Here is a 24,714-nt window from a genome sequence, read left to right on the forward strand (position 1 = left end):
ATCTATCTAATCAAACATACAGTTATGCTCATAAGTACCTTAAACATAGCAATAAAGAAAATACTTTCATGATCCCCGTTCAAAAGTTCACATAATGTAGTTTTATAAACTAGGATCAGGAACAAAGACCACACCTGAAACAAATCCCATTTCTACCCAAAAGAATTTATGCACAACTGATGCATTCTCTTTCTCTTCAATACATTTTTCACACCAACAGACCGTGTGCGTCACATGTAATCACAGGCTTACCTCAATCTAAAAGTAAGACAAACGCTAGCTTTGATTGTGTCAAATAATCAATTCACCATGAATCCAGATCTGCAGATCAATCTTTCTGATCCAGACAAAATCCACCCAAAAACAATTATCCTCGAGTTATTATATTCCCGCGGCAGAGCCACAAGCATTCCACAGCTCCCATTACTCGGTCTCACCAGCTCCTCCATTGCATCTGCCCTACAAAGTCTCTCCAACTCCGGATCGACCCCCTCCTCCATCCACGAGGGCAAAGAATTGTGGTTGCCATTGGTATGGCTGCGCCTGCATGTTCTCCAATTGCTCCTGACAGTTGATCGCTGCGCACTTGCGGCGCGGCCTCCATGCAACAGCATTCTTCACATCACAATCACAACCAGACATCAGAGACCAGACAGTGGACAAGGAATTCCCTTCAACTGCAGCCACAAGCCAGACTGTAACTTCATGCCTACGGAACTTCCAGCATCTAGGGACCCCCGCCAAAGACATCCACATCTAGGATTACCGTCTGTGATGTCACAGTGACTCCACCCCCTCAAGGAGAGCAGCCAGTACAGTTAGTTCCCACAAGCAAGGAGCCAGGTTGTATGGTTTGTTGTTTGGCAAACAGTGATTTCAAATCTCAGGTTCCTTCTACAAATGCTCATTTAGTACGTATTAAAGGAAAGTAGCCATTGTCAGCTTCAAAGAAAGCTATCTGTAACGATCTTGTCCAAAGCACACCCTCAGCCCATCTTACTCGTCAGTGTCAGCTCCCCTTTTCCTCTCTAGATGTCCATTCGCAGTTTCACCATCTATTGTATCCATATAATAATAATACTAAAGAAAATTTCATTTTCTACCCATAACTACTTATTGGGAACCAGCTTTCCATTAATCTAGCTACTGGCAGTTACAAACTGCTACATACATTCTCACGTTAACCAGCACTTGCAAAAAGGTTTCTGCTCTTATGGCAAATGCTTGTCACCCACTTCTGACCCTCTCTGCACTGTGTCCATTCTCGTTCAGGCTACTCATCCCCCCAGTCAACCTCTCTGTAGCATCTGTGGTCCTGCATATTTTTTGGCTTCCTGCAGTGCTCCAAATATGCCTGAATTAAGTAAATCAAAACTAGGGTTGTCAAAAGTATCAATACTCTGAAAAGTATCGATACTCAAACGCTGTATCCGGACACAATACTAATTTACAAAAGTATCAATACTAACAGTGCACGCCACCTCAGCGCCTGTCGGGTGCATGCGACGGGTCCGACGGACACACGCTGTGTAGGCAGTGTCTGGCAGGCACAGAGCCCTCGCTGCAACCCAGCTTGTTGTCATCGCTGTGCATGCATGCACACATTTCTGTTGCTGTAACATGGCCAGCACGGCTGCAGGAGGATCAGAGCAGCCAGTTTTGGTCAAAAATGATAAAGGAAAAAGCGCTCTTTGGAAATATTTAGTGAAGTGATCACAGCACACTGCAGACGGCAGGTACAGCCTCTCCCCTCACTAGCAGCTGAGCAGCTGGTGTCGCCAGCATCAAACTAAAATATAACTTCTAACGTTAATGTGGGAGCTAAGCAGAAAACTTTATCAGCCATGCCCGTCTGTAACATTAATAGACAATGTACAGGACAACACAATTATGTATGTCTGAAAGGTTATGTTAACTGTATAGCACAGATTGAAGCTGAAAAAACGTTTGGTTTCTCCCGTGACCCCTGGTTCTCTGATCACATAGTGAGGTAGAAACAGGAGCGTCCTGAGCCTAAACTACCAACTCTATTTGATCAGCAATGAAAATATGGTGCCAATTCACCAGAAACACAGAAAATAAACAGGGCTGTAGATAAATACATTTGTATGGACAGATCTTGTTTCTGGTTGTTATTTATTTTGGGGGGATTTTTTGTTGTTATCATTGATGTTACTGTTCTGATCTTTATTTAAAAATGACATGCCTCTTAATTTTTTGCTGCTGTATCAAAAATGGTATCGAGTATTTAATATTTTCCTGGGTATCGATATCGAGTTTGAAATTTTAGTATCGTGACAACCCGGCGACCTTCTTTCGACTGTTTTACCTGGGTTCTCTCTTCACATGGAGCCACCTTAACCACTTATAGGCAGAAAATTCTAGACCACCTTTAACTTTCAGGGCACTGTTTTCTTTAGTCAACATTACACATGTATTACAATCCAAATGACATCCAAACATCACATCTCAAAGCTCTCTTGTGGGCTCTATCCGAAGCTGAGTTCATGAGGAAACAACTCCCCCACTCAGTCTCACTCCCGGGATCCCTCCTGCGTCCCATCCTTTGACCAACACATCCATCCCCAGACACCCAGCCTTCATCCCTTAACCCACAATCTGCCATCTCTTCATCCCTCACTCTTCATCCCTTGATCCTCATCCTCTCATCCCTAACCTTTCATCCATTCATCCCTTGACCCTCATCCCTTCATCCCTCAGCCCTTCGACCCTCATCCCTCATCCATTTGACCCTCAACCTTCATCCATTCATCTCTCAACCCTTCATTCCTCAACCCTTTGACACTCATCCATTCATCCTTATCCTTTCATTCTCTAATCCCTCGATCCTCACCCCTTCACAATTCCCCTGAACCCATAATCCATCATATGCAGTACACCATTCGAAATCTATATCTTATTGGTGTGGTCTTTGTTAGTGAATCCTTAGTTGTCAATACTATGTATTACACCCTTCAGCATCAGTGACAGCTTGCAGTCTGGTTTGTGGATAGGACCCTTTATATGACCTTCTTACCCCTTATACCCTCTCAGCTCTGCTATCAGCTATTTTTTTAGTCCCCCAGGCAAGATTTAAGACAGAGGGTGGTAGGACATTTGCCAAATTTTTTGTGTGTCTTTCTTTCTTTGTTTTATGCTTTCATTAATTTTCTTATCCTATAATTTTTTTCGTCTCTTTCATTTGTTTCCGTTTTTAGCCGCATTGAACTTACTCCAATCTTGTAATTGCACTTTGTATTATGTTTTTATGCCTGTAAAGCACTTTGTAAACTTTTTGAAAAGTGCTATATAAATAAAGTTTATCATTATTATTATTATTAATTCATTAATTTATTCATTTATTTCTGTATTTATTTTCTCAGGTGGTAAAGCTGTCCATTCTTCTTTGCAAAAAGCCTCCAGGTCCTGTAAATTCTTGTCTTGTCTTGCATGAATTGCACGTCACAGGTCCTTCAACAGTTCTTTGGCTTTCCCCATTGCTCAGTATCCTGCAAAGTCAGCGAAGCCCTTGCTGAAATGAACAGGGGTCTTTTAAAAGCTAAGCAACTCTGACTATTTATACACAGACACTTATTACAATCAAACAAGTCACAGTCGTGGACACTTCCCCTTGAAAGCCTTTTGGTTGATTTCAGTTATTGTTATGATTGAAAGTGGACACACATAATTGTGTGATGGCTTCCCCTGACCACTATCCTCAAATAAAAGAATAGTTTTCTGCATGATAATTAATGATCATAGTTCTGAACAAATGGACAATTTTCAAAACTTTTGCCTAAGGTTTGTACATTTATGAGCACGATGTACATAAAACAAGACAATGGAACTGTTAACAGTAAGACAATAGTGTTGTGGAGCAGAGTGCAGAGGGTTCTGGAATAAAGTTAAGAGAAGTTTGATGGGATTACCAATTCTGCAAATCATCAAACAGTGTACAAATATCACGATGTAAATACTCACTGAACAAACAAAATAAACACAGTTGAATGTTGATATTTGTTAAAGAAAATGTTATAAATGTACATCAGCATCAGGACTCTTGAAAATAAACATATATATATATATATATATATATACAGTACAGGCCAAAAGTTTGGACACGCCTTCTCATTCAATGCGTTTTCTTTATTTTCATGACTATTTACATTGTAGATTCTCACTGAAGGCATCAAAACTATGAATGAACACATGTGGAGTTTTGTACTTAACAAAAAAAGGTGAAATAACTGAAAACATGTTTTATATTCTAGTTTCTTCAAAATAGCCACCCTTTGCTCTGATTACTGCTTTGCACACTCTTGGCATTCTCTCCATGAGCTTCAAGAGGTAGTCACCTGAAATGGTTTCCACTTCACAGGTGTGCCTTATCAGGGTTAATTAGTGGAATTTCTTGCTTTATCAATGGGGTTGGGACCATCAGTTGTGTTGTGCAGAAGTCAGGTTAATACACAGCCGACAGCCCTATTGGACAACTGTTAAAATTCATATTATGGCAAGAACCAATCAGCTAACTAAAGAAAAACCAGTGGCCATCATTACTTTAAGAAATGAAGGTCAGTCAGTCCGGAAAATTGCAAAAACTTTAAATGTGTCCCCAAGTGGAGTCGCAAAAACCATCAAGCGCTACAACGAAACTGGCACACATGAGGACCGACCCAGGAAAGGAAGACCAAGAGTCACCTCTGCTTCTGAGGATAAGTTCATCCGAGTCACCAGCCTCAGAAATCGCAAGTTAACAGCAGCTCAGATCAGAGACCAGATGAATGCCACACAGAGTTCTAGCAGCAGACCCATCTCTAGAACAACTGTTAAGAGGAGACTGCGCCAATCAGGCCTTCATGGTCAAATAGCTGCTAGGAAACCACTGCTAAGGAGAGGCAACAAGCAGAAGAGATTTGTTTGGGCCAAGAAACACAAGGAATGGACATTAGACCAGTGGAAATCTGTGCTTTGGTCTGATGAGTCCAAATTTGAGATCTTTGGTTCCAACCGCCGTGTCTTTGTGAGACGCAGAAAAGGTGAACGGATGGATTCCACATGCCTGGTTCCCACTGTGAAGCATGGAGGAGGAGGTGTGATGGTGTGGGGGTGTTTTGCTGGTGACACTGTTGGGAATTTATTCAAAATTGAAGGCACACTGAACCAGCATGGCTACCACAGCATCCTGCAGCGACATGCCATCCCATCCGGTTTGCGTTTAGTTGGACGATCATTTATTTTTCAACAGGACAATGACCCCAAACACACCTCCAGGCTGTGTAAGGGCTATTTGACCAAGAAGGAGAGTGATAGAGTGCTGCGGCAGATGACCTGGCCTCCACAGTCACCGGACCTGAACCCAATTGAGATGGTTTGGGGTGAGCTGGACCGCAGAGTGAAGGCAAAGGGGCCAACAAGTGCTAAACACCTCTGGGAACTCCTTCAAGACTGTTGTAAAACCATTTCAGGTGACTACCTCTTGAAGCTCATGGAGAGAATGCCAAGAGTGTGCAAAGCAGTAATCAGAGCAAAGGGTGGCTATTTTGAAGAAACTAGAATATAAAACATGTTTTCAGTTATTTCACCTTTTTTTGTTAAGTACATAACTCCACATGTGTTCATTCATAGTTTTGATGCCTTCAGTGAGAATCTACAATGTAAATAGTCATGAAAATAAAGAAAACGCATTGAATGAGAAGGTGTGTCCAAACTTTTGGCCTGTACTGTATATATATCAGATTATATCAGACTTTTATTTTTTGACTTTTTAGCACTTTATTATAAAAACATGACATATAAAATTCTACATGGAATTACCAATGATACAAAAGGTAGAATAGTTAAACACTTTGAAGAAGATCCAGAAGTCAGCTATGACATGAATACTCTGCTGTAAATGTACATCTGTGTTCCACTTTAAAGAAATCAGAGAGATATTTAAATATACATTTACTGTGAATATACTGATCAAAGGTATATTGGCAGCCTGTTTTAATTTTAGTTTTAGTCTATTCTTTGTGTCAAACAGTCATTTTAGTTTTTATTAGTTTTAGTCACGTTCATACTCTTTTTGTCTAGTTCAGTCAACTAATAGTCTGAGCATTTTAGTCTTATTTTAGTCAGAATAATCCATGACTATTTTTGTCTCGTTTTAGTCGACGAAAACTGATGACATTTTAGTCTAGTTTTAGTCAATGAAAATTGTATTTTAGTTTCTTTTTAGTAATGCAATTCTGTTACCCAGTCAATATAGTATAAGTACCTAGTATAGTATAACCAAACCAAAATTTTCTTTTCTAAATTAACTCCCAGTTAGAGCTAAATATATATTTAATTATACAACAGTTAGTTCCGACCGAGTAATTTGATTGGACGAGAGGCATTCCGTGAGTGCTGATATAGAGTATAACATCACTGGGACTTGTAGCAGTAAAATCACTCCGCTCACAGGTGTTATAAATATAAATACAACCGTTAATTAACCAACTATCACACTCGCTACATTGACACAAACTGACACTATAGCGTTACACCAAGAAGATGGATATTTTCCCCAAAATTACATTTGAATTAAATTATGAGTGGTCGTCAGGAGAGGACGAGGAAAAGGAAAGCCAGGACTCTTCTGTGCAGACCTCCAGGTGTGTTTGTGTAACATCAGCCGACCTCGACAAACTGGAGAGGAGCAAAAATGAAGTGAACACGGTCAGGAATGATCAATGATCATCTGATGAGGTACTGATGAGGATGAGGGAGACAGGAAGCTGAATCTGGCCGTGCCAACATCCAGGTTTGCCAACGTCTCATCAGCCGAACTGGACGAAGTTACACAGTTGCAGATCAATGTAAATACAAAGTAGCTTGTGAGTTCCTGGCGTGTGTGCTGCGTTGCCGGGCAACAGACTGGGGGAACTGTTTTTTTTTTTTTTTTTCGCGGAGCTACATAACATACTTAAATAATTTATTTTATCACCTTTTGTTAACATTTCCTTCCTCAGCATTGCTGTTTAAGCTGTTGTTGAACTGTTGTATAAAAGCAATATCACATGAGAGCGAGTGATGTTGTACTGTATATCGTCACGGCTGTAATCTGTCTGCGCAGTGCAATGCACAGCCTAGGAAACAGAAATACTGCAAAATAATAATAATAACGCGACTAAACATTATAACGTTATTTCATCTCATCTCGTTTTGGTCAACAAAAATGAAGAGACATTTTAGCAGAGGTTTTATTTTGTAAACCACGTTTAGTCTCGTTTTTATTCGTCAACAACGTTGCATTATATATTTAATTATAGTTATGGTCACATGACCACCATTTACGTTGCGTCTTGTTTTCGTCATGTGATAAAGGTTCGTTGACGACAATATTTAGTCATACTTTTCGTTGACGAAAGCAACACTAATAAAAGGTTCTGAGTTATATTAACTAAATTTTGACTTTTTTTTTTTTTTTTTTTACTTTTTTTTAGCCTGTATCTTTATAACAGTTTCATATATCACATGTCAGAATGCTATGTTGCCTAAAAATGAATAAAATAAAACTGAGCTACAGCACTTTAGGTGATTACAAATTTTGAACAAAACATTTTGCAAACTGTTAAATGCACCACAAAAACAAAAAAGTGTAAATGCTGGATTTCATATTCACAGGATAGGTGTGACTCATTTGATTCCAAATCAGATCCAAGAGACAGAATACATTTTCAGCGATTTTAGATAAACACTGGAAGATTACTTGGTGTTTTAAAATTGCCTGGATTACACAGGAGTAATATTTTCTGTCTTCAACTTCATGGCTATTTCCTGTTAATGAAAAAAATGGTGTTAATGTTGTTTTACTGTCGTTAAAAGATAGAGAGAGAAGTTATCACTTGCAAATTATGGCCAAATGTATGTGGACAACAGAACAGAGTGTGTGGACACAGGGACATTATGCAATGATGTGCTGCTCTAACAGTCTCTACTCTTTTGGTTTCGGTCTTTCCACTAGATGTTAAACCTGCTGCAGGGAATTACTTGCACTCAGACACAAATGGTGAGGATGGCAACTAATGTTGGTGACAAGTCCTGGCTCACAGCCTGCACTAGAGGTCTTAACAGGTCAGACCTGTGACGCAAATCATACCCAGTTAAAATCATACTCAGTCTAACCAGGTCTGTTGGAGTCTTTTTTTCCTGCCTCAGTTCTTAGGTCTGTGTGTAAACCTCTTTTTTTAGTAAAGCGGATTGAAATGATCTGTGTGTACTTAATATCATCTGTGATCATGTGGAATAACATAATAGAAATCATTAACTTCTACCTGTTGCCCATTTGGCTGTAAAATATTTTGTTGATGTAAAATGTAGAATGTTTTTGTTAATAAATACAGTATATGGCCAGAAGCATGTGGACATACACATCTGTCCACAAACTTTTGGCCATATACTGTATTTATTAGTGTTTTAAATGTGAGATAATGTGAGACCTCTCCAGTGTTGCTGTAGACGGTGATCAGCAGTTCTTTTCCAGTGCCCCAGGATTTCTGTTTCTGCCACACCAGGTCAGTGGGAGGATTGTTTCTGCCAGGATCATCTGAAGACCAGATCTGCAAAAAGGGTCACAGATTTAGATGACATACTCCACTCTAATATATATATATATGTATATATATATATAGCCTGCATGGAATTTCAGTCACAGTTTTTTCAGTTAGAGGTAGAGTTAAATAAATGACAAAGAACACAATCATGAAACACTCACAGTCACAGTGTTTCCAGCCTCGAGTTTGAATGAGGAGAAAAATTTGTACACGATGGGTTTTCTGTCGTTGACCTGCATATGTAATTCCCAGCCTTTGAATGGTTGGTCCTGACAAAGGAGCATGGAGCGGGAGAGAAAGGATGAGACAAAGAGATACTAGGTACATTTACATCTTCTCCATCTTCACAAAACATCTTGAATGTAACATACAGTAGTTTTTACAGTGTGTGACTCAGCTTGTTCAAAGTGTTTGTGGTTTACTGAGTCATGGCAGCATCACTGTCTGGGTTTAAATGACCCTGAATGCACTTGGTTTTTCACTTACTGTACGTGCTTATATAGAACTCACACCGTGTTCATCCACACATAACAAACTGACCTTGTTAGATACATTGATGAGACAAACATAATTGTCCTTTAGGTCAGCCTCATCCACTTGCACTTGATGACATCAGTAATTTGAGTTTGAGCACTCTAGTTTTTGAATTTGGAAGAGAGTTGTTTATCTTTCCTAATATTTATGTAATAACATGTATGAATTTTGAAAATGGGTGTAGTTCCCCTTTAAGTTTAACATACAGTAGTTTGTACAGTGTGTGACTCAGTTTCCTGGGAGTCATTTTGTTTTAATTGGCTGTGGTAGAATCACTATGTAGGTTTGAATGACCCACTGGAATATCCCTGGATACACTTTCCTAATGTACAGCTATGAATCTTACTGCACATGCTCATATAGAACTCACACAGTGTTCATTCACACACAGCATTACCTTATTGGACGTGTTGCTGAGACGAACATAACTGCCCTTCAGGTCGATGTCACTCACAGTGATGTTTCCCATGGCTGAATCCTGACTGACCAGGTGAGTCTGCTGCGCCTGGAGATTACTCTGAGAGTTCAGAAGCGCTAGCATTCGCCTTACTTCTAGCTGAGAGAGAGGCAACACACACACACACACACACACACACACACACAGATGGGTGTTAAGTGTTAAGCAATGGATACAATCAAATAACAGGAACAAAACAGAAGTGACAGTAGAGGTCAGAGGTCATAGGCCTTTACAGTGGACCCACCCTAATTTAAATGTAAGTCTAAAATCATGATCACTAATCTGCTGCTGCTCAAACAGTCTCAACTCTTCTGGTGTCAGCCTTTCCATCAGATGTTGAACCTGCTGCAGGGATCTGCTCTCATTCAGACCAAAGAACATGACTGAGGTCCAACACTGATGCTGAGCTCGCAGTTGGCGGTTGAGGTCAGAGCTCTGTGCAGATCAGTAGATTTCCTCCACATCAAACTGGTGAAACTCATTTCTTCATTGACCTGGCTTTGTGCATGGGGACAGTGTAAAGTTCAAACAGGAAAGGCTCTTTCCATGAGTGTTGCTACAAACATGAAGAATGTCATTATCTCCAGTATCATTGTATGCTATGGCATTAAGGTGTCTCTGAAATGGAACTAAGGGGCCTTGACAAACCCCACAAAACAGACCTACATACACTATGTAGGTGGACAGGTGTGTGTGTCCACATGCTGTTGGTCATATAATGTGTTAGTCAACAAATGTGATGGGATGTGATGTGATGTCAGACCTCTCCAGTGTTGCTGTAGATGGTGACCAGCAGTTGTTCTCCAGTGCCCCAGGGTTGCTGGCCATACCACACCAGGTCAGTAGAGGTCTCAATCCATACTTTATAACCTGTAGCCCATATCTGAAAAGAGGAAACTTCACAGATTTACCATACTAGAAGATAATGTGCTAGATATCGACATGTATTAGAGTTTGACAGTGTAAGAACAACTTATACCTTATGTTAGAGATGCTTGGAACTATTTTATTGTGAAGTAACTTGAGTTATTGATAAACATGCCCTGATCTGATTACTGTCTTTAAACAACCGGAAAAAAATTTGAAGATTTACAGGAAAACTCACGATCCCACTGCCTGGGAGAAATATTGATCTTTAAGGAATTAATGTAAGACAAAATAATGCTCAGACTTTCATACATATATATATATATATATATATATATATATATATATATATATATATATATATATATATATAGTACCAGTCAAAAGTTTGGACACACCTTCTCATTCAATGCTTTTTCTTTATTTTCATGACTATTTACATTGTAGATTTTCACTGAAGGCATCAAAACTATGAATGAACACATGTGGAGTTATGTACTTAACAAAAAAAGGTGAAATAACTGAAAACATGTTTTATATTCTAGTTTCTTCGAAATAGCCACCCTTTGCTCTGATTACTGCTTTGCACACTCTTGGCATTCTCTCCATGAGCTTCAAGAGGTAGTCACCTGAAATGGTTTCCACTTCACAGGTGTGCCTTATCAGGGTTAATTAGTGGAATTTCTTGCTTTATCAATGGGGTCGGGACCATCAGTTGTGTTGTGCAGAAGTCAGGTTAATACACAGCCGACAGCCCTATTGGACAACTGTTAAAATTCATATTATGGCAAGAACCAATCAGCTAACTAAAGAAAAACCAGTGGCCATCATTACTTTAAGAAATGAAGGTCAGTCAGTCCGGAAAGTTGCAAAAACTTTAAATGTGTCCCCAAGTGGAGTCGCAAAAACCATCAAGCGCTACAACGAAACTGGCACACGAGGACTGACCCAGGAAAGGAAGACCAAGAGTCACCTCTGCTTCTGAGGATAAGTTCATCCGAGTCACCAGCCTCAGAAATCGCAAGTTAACAGCAGCTCAGATCAGAGACCAGATGAATGCCACACAGAGTTCTAGCAGCAGACCCATCTCTAGAACAACTGTTAAGAGGAGACTGCGCCAATCAGGCCTTCATGGTCAAATAGCTGCTAGGAAACCACTGCTAAGGAGAGGCAACAAGCAGAAGAGATTTGTTTGGGCCAAGAAACACAAGGAATGGACATTAGACCAGTGGAAATCTGTGCTTTGGTCTGATGAGTCCAAATTTGAGATCTTTGGTTCCAACCGCCGTGTCTTTGTGAGACGCAGAAAAGGTGAACGGATGGATTCCACATGCCTGGTTCCCACTGTGAAGCATGGAGGAGGAGGTGTGATGGTGTGGGGGTGTTTTGCTGGTGACACTGTTGGGGATTTATTCAAAATTGAAGGCACACTGAACCAGCATGGCTACCACAGCATCCTGCAGCGACATGCCATCCCATCCGGTTTGCGTTTAGTTGGACGATCATTTATTTTTCAACAGGACAATGACCCCAAACACACCTCCAGGCTGTGTAAGGGCTATTTGACCAAGAAGGAGAGTGATGGAGTGCTGCGGCAGATGACCTGGCCTCCACAGTCACCGGACCTGAACCCAATCGAGATGGTTTGGGGTGAGCTGGACCGCAGAGTGAAGGCAAAGGGGCCAACAAGTGCTAAACACCTCTGGGAACTCCTTCAAGACTGTTGGAAAACCATTTCAGGTGACTACCTCTTGAAGCTCATGGAGAGAATGCCAAGAGTGTGCAAAGCAGTAATCAGAGCAAAGGGTGGCTATTTTGAAGAAACTAGAATATAAAACATGTTTTCAGTTATTTCACCTTTTTTTGTTAAGTACATAACTCCACATGTGTTCATTCATAGTTTTGATGCCTTCAGTGAGAATCTACAATGTAAATAGTCATGAAAATAAAGAAAAAGCATTGAATGAGAAGGTGTGTCCAAACTTTTGGCCTGTACTGTATATATATATATATATATATATATATATATATATATATGATATGCATAGTCTAAAAAAGTTGTGGAAAAATATTAATACTATTCTAAACAAGTAAAAAAAAAAAAAAACAGTATACAGATATTACTCAAATTTGGTCACAGTAATCTTCATGTAGGATTAGAGTGAGTTGAAAAAATAACAAAAAACAAAATTAAACTAAGCCAACCAAAAAAAAAAAAATCAACAAACAGTCATGAAACTCACAGTGACAGTGTTTCCAGCCTTCAGTATGAATGAGGGCTTAAAATGGTACACAATGGGTTTTCTTTTATTGATCCGTATATGTAATTCCCAGTCTCTCATTGGTTGGTCCTGCAGGAGGGAAATTAGTCTTCACAAAGCATGATGATTGTAACATTCTGTAGTTTGTACACTATGTGACTCAGTTTGCCAGAAGTCTTTGTGGTTTTATGAAGTCATGGAAGCATCACTGTCTGGGTTTGAATGACCCCCTTTGAAATATCTGTAGTTACACTTGGTTATTCTGCAGCACTAAAACATTTTGTACATGCTCATATAGAACTCACTACATGTTTATTCACACACACCAAAGTTACCTCTTCAGAGTTGTTGCTGAGACGAACAAATTTGCCATCCACGTCAACCTCATCCACAGTGATGTCTTTCTTAGGTGAGTCTTGATTGACTGGACTGGTCAGGTTGTGATCCTGGAACAACACAACATAGACACATTTACTTCATGTGCTTCTGAATGAGTGTGTACATGTTTGTGATGCAGGTTGTGCTCACTGTAAACCTGGTTATATACAATGTATTTCATATGCTTTGTATCTGTAAATGGTGTTGACAGGTCTTTTTACACAGTGCTGAACAACATCCCAGATCCCAAATTAGTTTATTTGGATTTCTCTTATTGTGGTTTTAAAAGAGTCTGTTCATATGAGCTCCAAAAGGAAGTCAGACCTCACATGAACAAACAAGACTTGTCTACATTAAACATCCCAATCTAGCCGTGGAGTTAGCAGGCCGGTCCCTCCACTACACAGACTGCACAGCAGACTCTGCTAAGACAAGAGGAGGAGGTGTGTGTGCATCAGTGTTGGCTGCTGGTCTTTCAAACAGGGGAAGCTCACTTTAAGTTTACATCATATAATTTGTCATATTATAGCGAGGCAGTAACTTATAAAAGGAACATTTAGTTGAAGCCATTTTTCAACCACACTCATGCCATAGAAGCACAGCAACACACACCTCAAAGATTTTAAGATGGGTTTAAAATGGTGAAAATGAGCTATATGGCTTATGGAAATAAGGAACTCTGGACGGCACTCTGTCAGGAGACTCAACTCGCAAATATCCGCATGGGACTGAGCTCGAAATGCAACAATGCTGGTGTGTATTTCCAAAGTGCTGTCAATCACAAAGGGGTTCAGCCTTTTAGACAGTTCCTCCAATCATCATGCAGACACCGAGCGTCCTCTAATGCCTACCGCTCCATTAGGTCCCAGTGAAGCTGAGCCTCCCTGGAAGTGACGATTTTGTCGCATTTAGCCAATGACCGTCTCGCTTTGCTGCATGAAAAAACCTGCTCAGCGCTGTCTCATAGGAATGCTTGAAGGCTCCGCGTCCACCGTGCTGACACGAGAATGTATGACAGGGAGGTCGCGTTTGAAAACTGGTGATAAACAGCTGACGTTTGAACATCATAGTCATGATATGAAACGCATCCTAGCGCACGTTTAATGCAATGTAAATTCTTATTTTAATGTAAATTCAATAGTGCATATTTGACCATTTCTTCTATGAAATTTTAGGGGAAGTTCAGCCTCCCTTGTTGTCTCAGAGCAATCGTCCCTGGTGTGCATACATTCACAATAGTTGGTGCACAGACAATACTGTCATCGAGAGACATTGTTATCAGGATGTGGAGTTTTTAATACTGAAATGACCTTTTTATCGGTCCTGAGAAATCTCAGCAGTCTTTATTACTGCTGTCTATGTCCACCATGATGCCATCTGCAAACAACAAAACAGACGCCCGATCTGCACTGCAGAAGCCTCTTCAGCCCTCCGGGATTGTTCTGAGGACACCAGATGGGAGCTATTTGAACACCCAGACATTACGCACTATACCACCATAGTCCTTTTTTTTTTGTACCAACCTCCACAGAGTCATTACATTTGCAAAGCCGGAATACAAACAACACATTGAGGACAGAAAACAACCCCTGTACCATGTGGCAAGGTGTAAGGAAAGTTACTGAGTACAAAGAGAGCAACAGCAACCCCACCTCAAATGTCCCCTCCTTCCCAGACCAGCTAAACACATTCTTTGCTCCCTTTGAGGACAGCTCCAGCTCCAACAGTGGACCAGACCCACTCTCATCAGGCTTCCCAGGTTCTCCAACTGCTGACGCGGACCTTGTTAACCCATGCAAAAAATAAAGCATTTACTGTGATTGGCTCTGCTCTTTCTGAGCGATGATACCAGTGATGTGACTGGCTCAGAGTGTATTTATCATTCATCACCCCCCCCCCTTCTATGTTCCACTTTATCCAACCCTTTGCACTTTGCACTGCTGCACCTACATGAACAAAATAGCAGGTGCACATAGAGACACCTGGACAGTTTATACTCCTAAGACCTACTGCTTTATACATGTGGTAGTGCTTTTGTGATTAAAATAGAGCCCCATGGGTGGTAAAAGGCTTGAAGAGCTCGGCTTCAACACAAAATCAGTGCAGCCAGTATCTGTTTTTATTTATCTTTTTATTAAACTGTACATTTCCTGTGAAAACAGAAGTGTACGTTGAAAACAGATAATACATGTAACAGGCTGAAGTTGAATCAGCAACCCAGACTGTCAACAACCAACACACCCAGGGTACCTTGCACGTCATATGTGGATGTGAAAACTCCATGACCAAACATCAGCATGTGATGGTAATGGAGTGAAAATGTGTTGGACATTCATGCAAGTTAAAAATCTGTAGTTTTCTTGTTTGATGCTTAAGTGTAAAACTTGTGTCATTATTTGATCTGTTTCACGATCACCTACTGGAGGGTTTATGTGAATGTTCAAACACATATCGCCATCCTGATACACAAATGGTTACAGTAAAATAATAGTATTACTTTGCTATGCTGAGTTTTTGCTTTGAACAGGACACATCCGAGCACATTATGTGATTTATGCTATGATTACTTACCAAAGACTTGGACAGGGCAGCTTTGCTTTCTTCCAACTGGTATGAAGGAGACAGAGAGATATGGTCTTTATCAAGGCATGTGAGTACATATACAACATTAAAACACATAAATCAGACTCAAAAATACTTGAGATCTGGGTCCTGCTTTACTTCAACAAACAATTTTAGAGGTCAAAATTGATGTCTAAGAGCTTTGCATTGAACCCTCTCAGAGTTTTACACATTTCCCTGAAGAACACTGCATTAGGAAACACATGCCTTAGGAAATGTGGGTGAACTGGATGTTAAAACTAAGGTAAAGTAAAATAGATTAGGATTAATTTAAAGTGTCGAACCTCCCTGTTCTTGGTCTCCAGCTCCTCCCTCAGGCTCTGCAGTTGTTGCTGGACTTCAGCTAGTTTACTTTCAAACTGGGAGGAGAAAGAAGAGGAAGGGGGAAAAAGAGAATCATGAAGATTTAGTATTGTGTATTTTTACTACAAGTACAGGCAGCAGTTACAGCTTCTGTAGTAAAGTGATTAACAGGAATTCATCAGCATTGTCTTGTCGTCATATTTGTAAATGTGGCATTGAGTTTGCTTTTGATGTCCAGACAGACTTTAATCAACCTGGACTCAGTCTGGACTTGGTTTAATCCTCTCGGCCTAGTCTTGGAATGACTTCATTTTGTACATTTATCTCCTTAAAGTTTTATTGTTTTTACACTATAGATGACATAAAGAATGTGACTTCAAACTGAAATCAGTGTATAAAATATAAAGATGAACCTCAGTCCTCTTGGTCTCCAGCTCCTCTTTCAGGGTCTGAACCTCCCTCTCTGCCTCCTCCCTCCTCTGCTGCTCCTCCTGAATGTCAGAGAGATGAGAGACGAACAGAGACATGATGTGATTTTTATCAGGGCAGGCTCATGAAGACACCAAACAATGACGTAAAAAATAAGCTTGCCTCAAGTCTGATGTCAACAGTACTTGAATGTCACTGCAAAAGACCCTCTGCTAAGTCCCGCCCCTGGACACAGACCAGCCAGTCATAGCATAGCACTGGGCCGGCTCAGATCAAAACACTGTTCATCTGCACACACTGTGATGCCACACAGCTGGTTCAATATCAGCAAAGTTTCCCTTTATATTCATTGTCTTGTGTGGCGATCAGCAGTGATGTGGTGGTTCACTTTTACACTGTGATCTGTAGCCTATAGTTGGGCTTTAGCTTCTAACTATCTTTGTCTTTTTAACCTGTTGTTGCTGCTGAGTCAGTCTGACATCCTGGATATATCCTTCAAACACAGACTGTAGACCCCTCTGTCTGCTTCTCTCTGGAATCACTGTTTAATTTTGCCAAAAATATGATCATATTTCTTCAAGGGAGTGCAGTTAGTTACAGTGTGGGCTCCATGCTTACTCTGGCAGCTTGTTGGACCACCACAAAGGGACGGGGCTTAGCAAGATGTCAACTGAGAAATTTCAGCTACCGTAAGAAACCTCAGAGTAATATTTAACCAAGATTTGTCTTTTAATTCTCATTTAAAACAAACCTCACAGACTGCATTTTTTCATCTGTGTAATATTGCGAAAATTAGGCCTATCCTGACCCGAAAAGATGCAGAAAAATTGGTCCACGCTTTTGTTACCTCAAGGCTGGATTACTGTAACTCTCTATTATCAGGTAGCTCTAGTAAGTCCTTAAAAACTCTCCAGCTAATTCAGAATGCAGCAGCACATGTACTAACAGGAACTAAGAAACAAGATCATATTTCTCCTGTTTTAGCTTCTCTGCACTGGCTCCCTGTAAAATCTAGAATTGAATTTAAAATCCTACTGTTAACTTATAAAGCTCTAAATGGTCAAGCTCCGTCATATCTTAGAGAGCTCATAGTGCCATATTATCCCACCAGAACTCTGCGCTCTGAGAACGCAGGGTTACTCGTGGTCCCTAAAGTCTCCAAAAGTAGATCAGGAGCCAGAGCCTTCAGCTATCAGGCTCCTCTCCTGTGGAATCATCTTCCTGTTATGGTCTGGGAGGCAGACACCGTCTCCACATTTAAGACTAGACTTAAGACTTTCCTCTTTGATAAAGCTTATAGTTAGGGCTGGCTCAGGCTTGCCCTGTACCAGCCCCTAGTTAGGCTGACTTAGGCCTAGTCTGCCGGAGGACCCCCCTATAATACACCGGGCACCTTCTCTCCTTCTCTCTCTCTCTCCTGTTACTGCATCTTGCTAACTCGGCCATACTCTATGTCACTAACTCGGCTTCTTCTCCGGAGCCTTTGTGCTCCACTGTCTCTCAGATTAACTCATATTGCAGCGGTGCCTGGACAGCGTGACGTGTGTGGTTGTGCTGCTGCTGTGGTCCTGCCAGATGCCTCCTGCTGCTGCTGTTATCATTAGTCATACTTCTACTGTTATTATACACATATGATTATTGTCACATATGTATACTATCAGATATTAATATTTACTTTCAACATATTGTACCACAATGGCCTGTAATGTTAATTATAATATTATTAATTTCATTAATGTTGTTGTAAGCTACTGTCATTACTGTCTGTCCTGCATCTCTCTCTCTCTCTCTCTTTCTGTCTCTCCTTCTGTCTCATTGTGTCATATGGATTACTGTTAATTTATCATGCTGATCTGTTCTGTACGACATCTATTGCACGTCTGTCCGTCCTGGAAGAGGGATCCCTCCTCAGTTGCTCTTCCTGAGGTTTCTTCCATTTTTTCCCCGTTAAAGGTTTTTTTGGGGGAGTTTTTCCTGATCAGCTGTGAGGGTCCAAAGGACAGAGGGATGTTGTATGCTGTAAAGCCCTGTGAGGCAAATTGTGATTTGTGATTTATATACTTTATTAATCCCCGAGGGGAAATTCAATTTTTTCACACAGGTCCGAACACACACATGCACAAACTGGACCTATACATGCACTAAGTGGAGAGATGTCAGAGTGGGCTGCCCATGACAGGCGCTCCGAGCGGTTGGGGGGTTCGGTGCCTTGCTCAGGGGCACCTCGGCAGTGCCCAGGAGGTGAACTGGCACCTCTCCAGCTACCAGTCCATTTAGGTCTGCAGTGGTTTATACTGGTTTTAGTGAATCAGTCCTCCCATTGCTGTCATTTCAAGACTTCTCAACACCAAAAGCTCTCTATCATAGCTGCTCTTTTAGTCCTTCGAATTTCTTGTCTCTTGATGTAACATTTTCTTTCCTTCTTGCTCAGATCAGACTTCACTTTTCCTGCTCTTGTTTCCATCTCTACACTGAAAGTAATGCCCTGTTTCTCCCCTTACATGTTTGCTCCTTTTTTGCCTCTTTCCCTTCAAAGGCTTCAGTTCTTTTTTAGTGCCAAACTGATCTTCTGTTCTGTTAGTTTCAAGGTGGTTCTTCCTTTCTCCTGTATTGGTTTCATCCCTATGGCTTTTCTTGGTCTCTGTATAAAAAACAAAAAAGTACAATGAAAATACAAAAGACATTTGATGTTATTTTAGGAAATTATTTCAGCATATCCAACATTTTAGTAAAACAATGTATAAAATGGTTTATAAAATTAAGACAAAAAAATAATAATTTCAGTGAAAATTAAAGTAAACATTCCACCACATTTTTATCAATACCATAACCTGTGAAATACTAACATTTTGATCAAATCAGATTCAATCCTCAAAACACAATTTTAATCATTACTTCCCCTAAAAAAGTCAGAATAACTTGACATTTACAAAGCTCTGAAATTAATTTGTGACTTACTGATTTTGTTTAGTTTCCCTTTACACACAACTGCAAACAGAAGCAGGATGCAAACAGCCAAACTAAAAGCCAAACCAGTAACAACTGGAGCAGCAGAACTGGACTGAATCTGAAAGAAATCATCTGAAATAACAGAGAGTTTAGATAAAATTGGAGCCTAGCTATTGAAAACTAAAACAACGATTTCACCATAAAACCTTAACATTTTTACCTGAGATATAGATATATGTCTCTCTGGTCTGGTTGATGTTCCTCTGCTGGACTCTACAGGTGAAGCTGTTGCTGTATCTCTTCTCCACAGTCACTCTGCTGCTGACAGTATAGAGGTCATCAGGACCTCTGACTGTCTCTGTAGGTCCAGCAGAGAGGAGCTTTCCCTCACCGTCCAGCCACAACACCTCAGGCTCTGGATACCAGCCTGCAGACTCACACTGTAACACCACTCCACTGGTGGCTTTATCAGTCCCTGCTAAAGTGAGTATGGGCAAGGATACAGCATCTGATGCTGAGCAAAAGGGGAAAAAAGTATTCAGTAAAACAATCTATATCATTAATTTTTTTAAAAAAAGTAAATGTACAACATCGTGTTTATGACCAAATGCCTTCAAAACTACTAACATTGCCCTGAGCCTCAGCTGTGCTTTGCGTTGCTAATTAGCAAATGTTAGCATGCTAACAACTTTGATGATGACAGCATGGAAAATGTACCTGCTGAACATCAGCATGTTGTGATTAACATTGCAAGTATGTTAGACTTTTAGTATATCCACTGACCATTTTCTAAACCCCTTCCCAAGCAGAGATTGTCCAGTCATAGCTTAGCAACTATAACTAGTCCTAGGATTCCCTATCGAGGATTTTTTTTTTTTTGTTATTTCTGGCAATTGTGTTGTTTTGCCAAGCTTGAGATATCAGTGTCTTGAGTCAAGAACACTGTCTTATCCTCAAATTTGAGGGTGTAGGATTAGTATAACACCAATGGGCTTTTAGCTGTTCGGTGGGTTATTTTCTATAATTTTTTATGGGTGATTTTTTTTTGTGAGTTACATGGGAACATGTAGCACAAAACAAGTGATCAACACATAGGGCCGGATCTACTAATATCCCAATTTGCGTGTACTAATTTGCCTGCGCAATCTAGAATTCTGCGTGTGGGGCTGAACCGCGCTTTGCGGTTGATTTACTTGCTTGCGCAAATGACACCAGGTGCAAACGTGTTGGAGACAACCTATTTATATGAGGGTTTTGCGTGTTTTATGGTTTGCAGCATGGCAAGTTTGGAGAGAAAGCTCAAAGTGAAATTCGACCCTATGGAATTAGAGGTGTTGGTAGATGAGGCCAATAAACACTTAAATGAGCTACAGCAAAGAAACATGACTGTCTCACAAAGGAACGCTATATCACTAGGACCGCCAAGACTACAGCGCCCCTCCAAGCGCAGCAATGGTCTGCCAGACCGTTATGTTACTTCAATGTTTATGCTGCCCATGTGCTTAGAGGCACATAAAAATGCATTTTTGAGTAGGCCTAATTTCTGAGAAGTTATGATAAAATAAAAAAATATTATAGACTATAGAATAGGACTGACAACCTCTCCGATGTCTCATGTCAATTAATTAACACTATTTGTCGGCTTTTTATGATGCCTTTTTTTTTTTTTTTTTGCTGCTGCGCTGTGTCTCCAGTTGAAAGTGGTGATTTGCTAAATACATTCTACAATAATAAATTAGATTAACTTTTGGTCTTTTTTAATTGATGCTCCTCCTCTGTAACGTACTAACACACACACACACACACACACTGAACACGCGATTGAATGAATGAATCAACATTGGAAGCGCCGGCCCATTAGGGATAGTGGGAGTTTATTCCATCGGTTCAGGTCCTCTTTGATGTTATGTAGTAGTGGCGTGAAGTTAAATTTGAATATGTCCTTTGGGTTTGTTGAGATATGAATTCCGAGGTATTTCATGGGTTGAGTCGCCCGTTTATAGGGTAAGTCCCCAACCTCAGCATCCCAGTCAATATGAGTAAGAAGCAGAATCTCAGATTTAGTCCAGTTTATGGAGTAGCCTGAAACCTTGCCAAAACTGTCGATAAGCTTATGGACTGATGGAAGGGAGGTGGCAGGAGCTGTTAGATATAGTAGGATATCATCTGCATATAAACTGATTTTGTGGCAATGTGAAATGGTTTGAATACCTGAAATGCTATTGTTCTGTCAAATGGCGGAGGCGAGTGGTTCTATAAACAATGCAAAAAGTAGTGGTGATAATGGGCATCCTTGTCTGGCACCTCTGTTTAGGGTGAAAGATTTGGATATTATTCCGTTGGTGTCATCTTTGATCAAACCCTCTCTTTTCACCAACACATCAAACACATCACCAAAGCAGCCCTCTTCCATCTCACATGCGTCGCCCTGCTTCATCCATCCCTCTTTTCAGCTGCACAGACCCTCATCCACGCATTAATCACTTCCAGACTAGACTCCTGCAACAGTCACCTGCAGGGCCTTTTCCATTGCTGCTCCCACCCTCTGGAACTCACTGCCTAAAAACATTAGAGACTCCCCCTCACGCTCCACCTTCAAGAAAACCCTCAAAACGCATCTGTTAAGAACTGCTTACAACCTCTAAATTCAGTGTACTTTGCCCACCCTACCTCCGTGTGGATTTTTTTTTTTTTTTTATTACTGTTGTTGCTCTTTGTAAAGTGTCTGTGAGTATCCTCAAAAGCCCTATGTGAATCCAATGTATTATTATTATTGTTATTATTAAAGAATAACCAACTGGTAGAATGTTTCCTCCCAGAACATCTCCAACCAAACAGTTTTCCTAAAAAGCTTTTGTCCCACATTTGCATCAATGTTTGAAGACCCTGCTTATATTCCTCAGCTACCAACATCATTGGCTAAAGATTTTGTTAATAAAAATCTTCACTGGATGCAGACCAAAGTGCACTATGTACACATACAATATGTATCTACTTACCAACGACAAGCTCAACAAAAGAGTCTGTTTTCAGATCTGGAATGAAGCATCTGTATCTTCCTGCATCAGAAGGTCTCACATCAGAGAGTTTCAGTGAAATGTTTCCTCGCTTCAGTTTATCAGTGAACAGAGATGTTCTTCCTTTGTAGGATGGATGTTTAGTATCTATGAAGTCCTGACCAGCACGCCGCACAAAGACAAATCTGGGGTTCAGGTCAGGTCTCGTCCACTCCAAAGTCTTGGCAGCAACATCCACTGCAGGTTCCAGGTGACATGGTAAAATGATGTCTTTGCCAACCGTTACCACTATTGGCTGAGGTGAGCCGATTAACTGAGACTGACCTGGAAGGGGGAAAAAAAATGTGTTTAATAGCTGTCCTTGCAATGAGAACTAGCTACGTTAATTCAGCTGCATAAAGCAGAGGAACACATGAATGTCTTTGCGAACCTATGTAGACAATGGTGTCATGGGCAACCCAACATATACACCTCCCAAATCTCAACAAGGCAAAGTACAGACCTAGTTTTTAAGCAATCTGATTGCTTCATCCATTAAGTTATCAGCTAAATCCACAATCTTTTACGTTTCCTCGGAGTGTGTACAGATTTGTTTACCATTTCTGATTCAATTGTGCTTTGCTTAATATGACACTGCTTACCAGTGACCATGTACTGTAGGCAGTACAAGTATATAGAAATACACACACAAAAGTGTCCTGAACACCACCCATGTGTGGTTTTTTATGTGCAGTACAGAGAAGTGTGATTCCAACTTAAAGATCTATTCGCAATGAAAGCTGATGTTTTGTTTTAAGTGTGATAGCTGCCTCTCTTATAAGGTTTATCAAGCGTATATGCTTTTTTTGGCTATGACCAATGTGCTTTAACCTTTAACCTATTAATTATTTTTTTCACTGTTTTATTAACTAAAAAGACCAAAGCCCCAAAACCTCTTTCTTTCTTTCTTTCTTTCTTTCTTTCTTTTTCTTTCTTTCTTTCTTTCTGTATTCATTTAGTCCTTTTTTTCTTTGACATTTGGAAAGGGCAACAGAAGCAAGCCCCCTAGGGTCAACCCCTACGACTCTGCAAGGGTTCCCACCCACACAGGGTTTAAAGCCTGCAACTTCATATCAGTCATTTAGAACTGAAGAAGCTTCTTGGATGAGAGGCAAAATGTCTTCAAGAAACCCAAGCAAGTCCACTTGCCTACAATTAGCACTTATGATTACCATGACCTAGATGACTAATTTTCACTGACAAAATATGAAAGAGAAGTTGTTATGTTATTTGTTATTTCATCCAAAGCCTTACTGTGACCTTATATAATTATGTTTGTGTGTAAGTTACCTCCACCAGAGTGTGCTAGGGAAAGAAGGACAGCCAAAACACTTAAGGTACTGAGCGGAGACTGATGGGCTGGTACAGCCACCTGGGGAAGCATCCTGCAGCTCTGAAAATGAAGAGACCATGATACATGGAAACCATTACTATAAGATACTTTTGAACAGGTGTTAAAGCAAAATGGGTAGTCCAGTCAAATATAAACTCATTACTGAACAGACATCAAATTTGAATATATTTTCCTTATCTAGTGGCTAATTTTACCATGTGATTCTCCATTGGAATTTATGAAGTAGGCACATTTGTGGACTTATGTCATTTATACATGCTATATTATATATGATATATATGATATAGTATCAAATCATATTATTTTCTTTGTGTTAATTTAAACAATGTCATACAGCTATGGGAACACCTCACTTACAGTGTCCTCTTTTTAACTAAAACATGTTCATGTAGTTATACTTTCTATTTTGTCAAAATTGACTGAAAGAGAGTTTTGGAATTGTATAAGCCTGTATGTTCACTTTTGGTAAGGCATAGATCATTCCTTAATGAAGCTAAAACATGTTCTCATGCTGTCAAAATCATTACATATTTTACCCTACACTAGAACAGTTAGAACAAAGTCCACGTCTGTAATAATTCATGTACAATGATAAAGACTCAGTATCTGACAGTCTGGTGTCAACCTAGCAGGCTTGTTTTTCAAATAAATAATAACTTAAAATGTAATTAACTTTGAAATGACTGATAATAATTCTTTTAAAAATGCATTCTATGTAAAGATACATTTCCACGTATAAACTCTATTATAAAAATAAAGTTGTCAAAATGCAGACCTAGTTTTATTCCATAATGTGATAGTGTCTTTTGAAATAGAAGTGAAAACATGTTAAATAGGCAAAAATACTTTTTTAAGACAACGTACCTGATGCATGGTGTCAACTGGTTCTTCAGAATGCAGGTCTGTGAAGTCTGCAAAT

General features: G+C 40.1%; 2 protein-coding genes across 3 annotated transcripts in view; one reads left to right on the forward strand and one right to left on the reverse strand.

Moving 5' to 3' along the window:
* LOC117245912 (high affinity immunoglobulin gamma Fc receptor I-like) overlaps window positions 1-24,714 on the forward strand; it is an 89,464-nt gene that overhangs the window by 9,157 nt on the left and 55,593 nt on the right. The window lies entirely within an intron of this gene.
* LOC117245705 (uncharacterized) lies at window positions 5,777-24,699 on the reverse strand. Its single transcript, XM_078163875.1, has 16 exons — window positions 24,660-24,699; window positions 23,732-23,834; window positions 22,385-22,726; window positions 19,606-19,899; window positions 19,395-19,517; window positions 18,938-19,077; window positions 16,421-16,498; window positions 15,989-16,063; window positions 15,654-15,689; window positions 13,040-13,150; window positions 12,687-12,794; window positions 10,340-10,459; window positions 9,514-9,672; window positions 8,744-8,851; window positions 8,469-8,588; window positions 5,777-7,806 (listed from the first exon to the last, which is right to left on the reverse strand). The coding sequence occupies exons 1-16, from the start codon at window positions 24,666-24,668 to the stop codon at window positions 7,762-7,764; spliced, it is 1,971 nt and encodes a 656-aa protein (XP_078020001.1). The 5' UTR covers window positions 24,669-24,699; the 3' UTR covers window positions 5,777-7,761.

The sequence above is a fragment of the Epinephelus lanceolatus genome, chromosome 22, assembly GCF_041903045.1.
Source record: "Epinephelus lanceolatus isolate andai-2023 chromosome 22, ASM4190304v1, whole genome shotgun sequence".
NCBI classification, from domain to species: Eukaryota; Metazoa; Chordata; class Actinopteri; order Perciformes; family Serranidae; genus Epinephelus; species Epinephelus lanceolatus.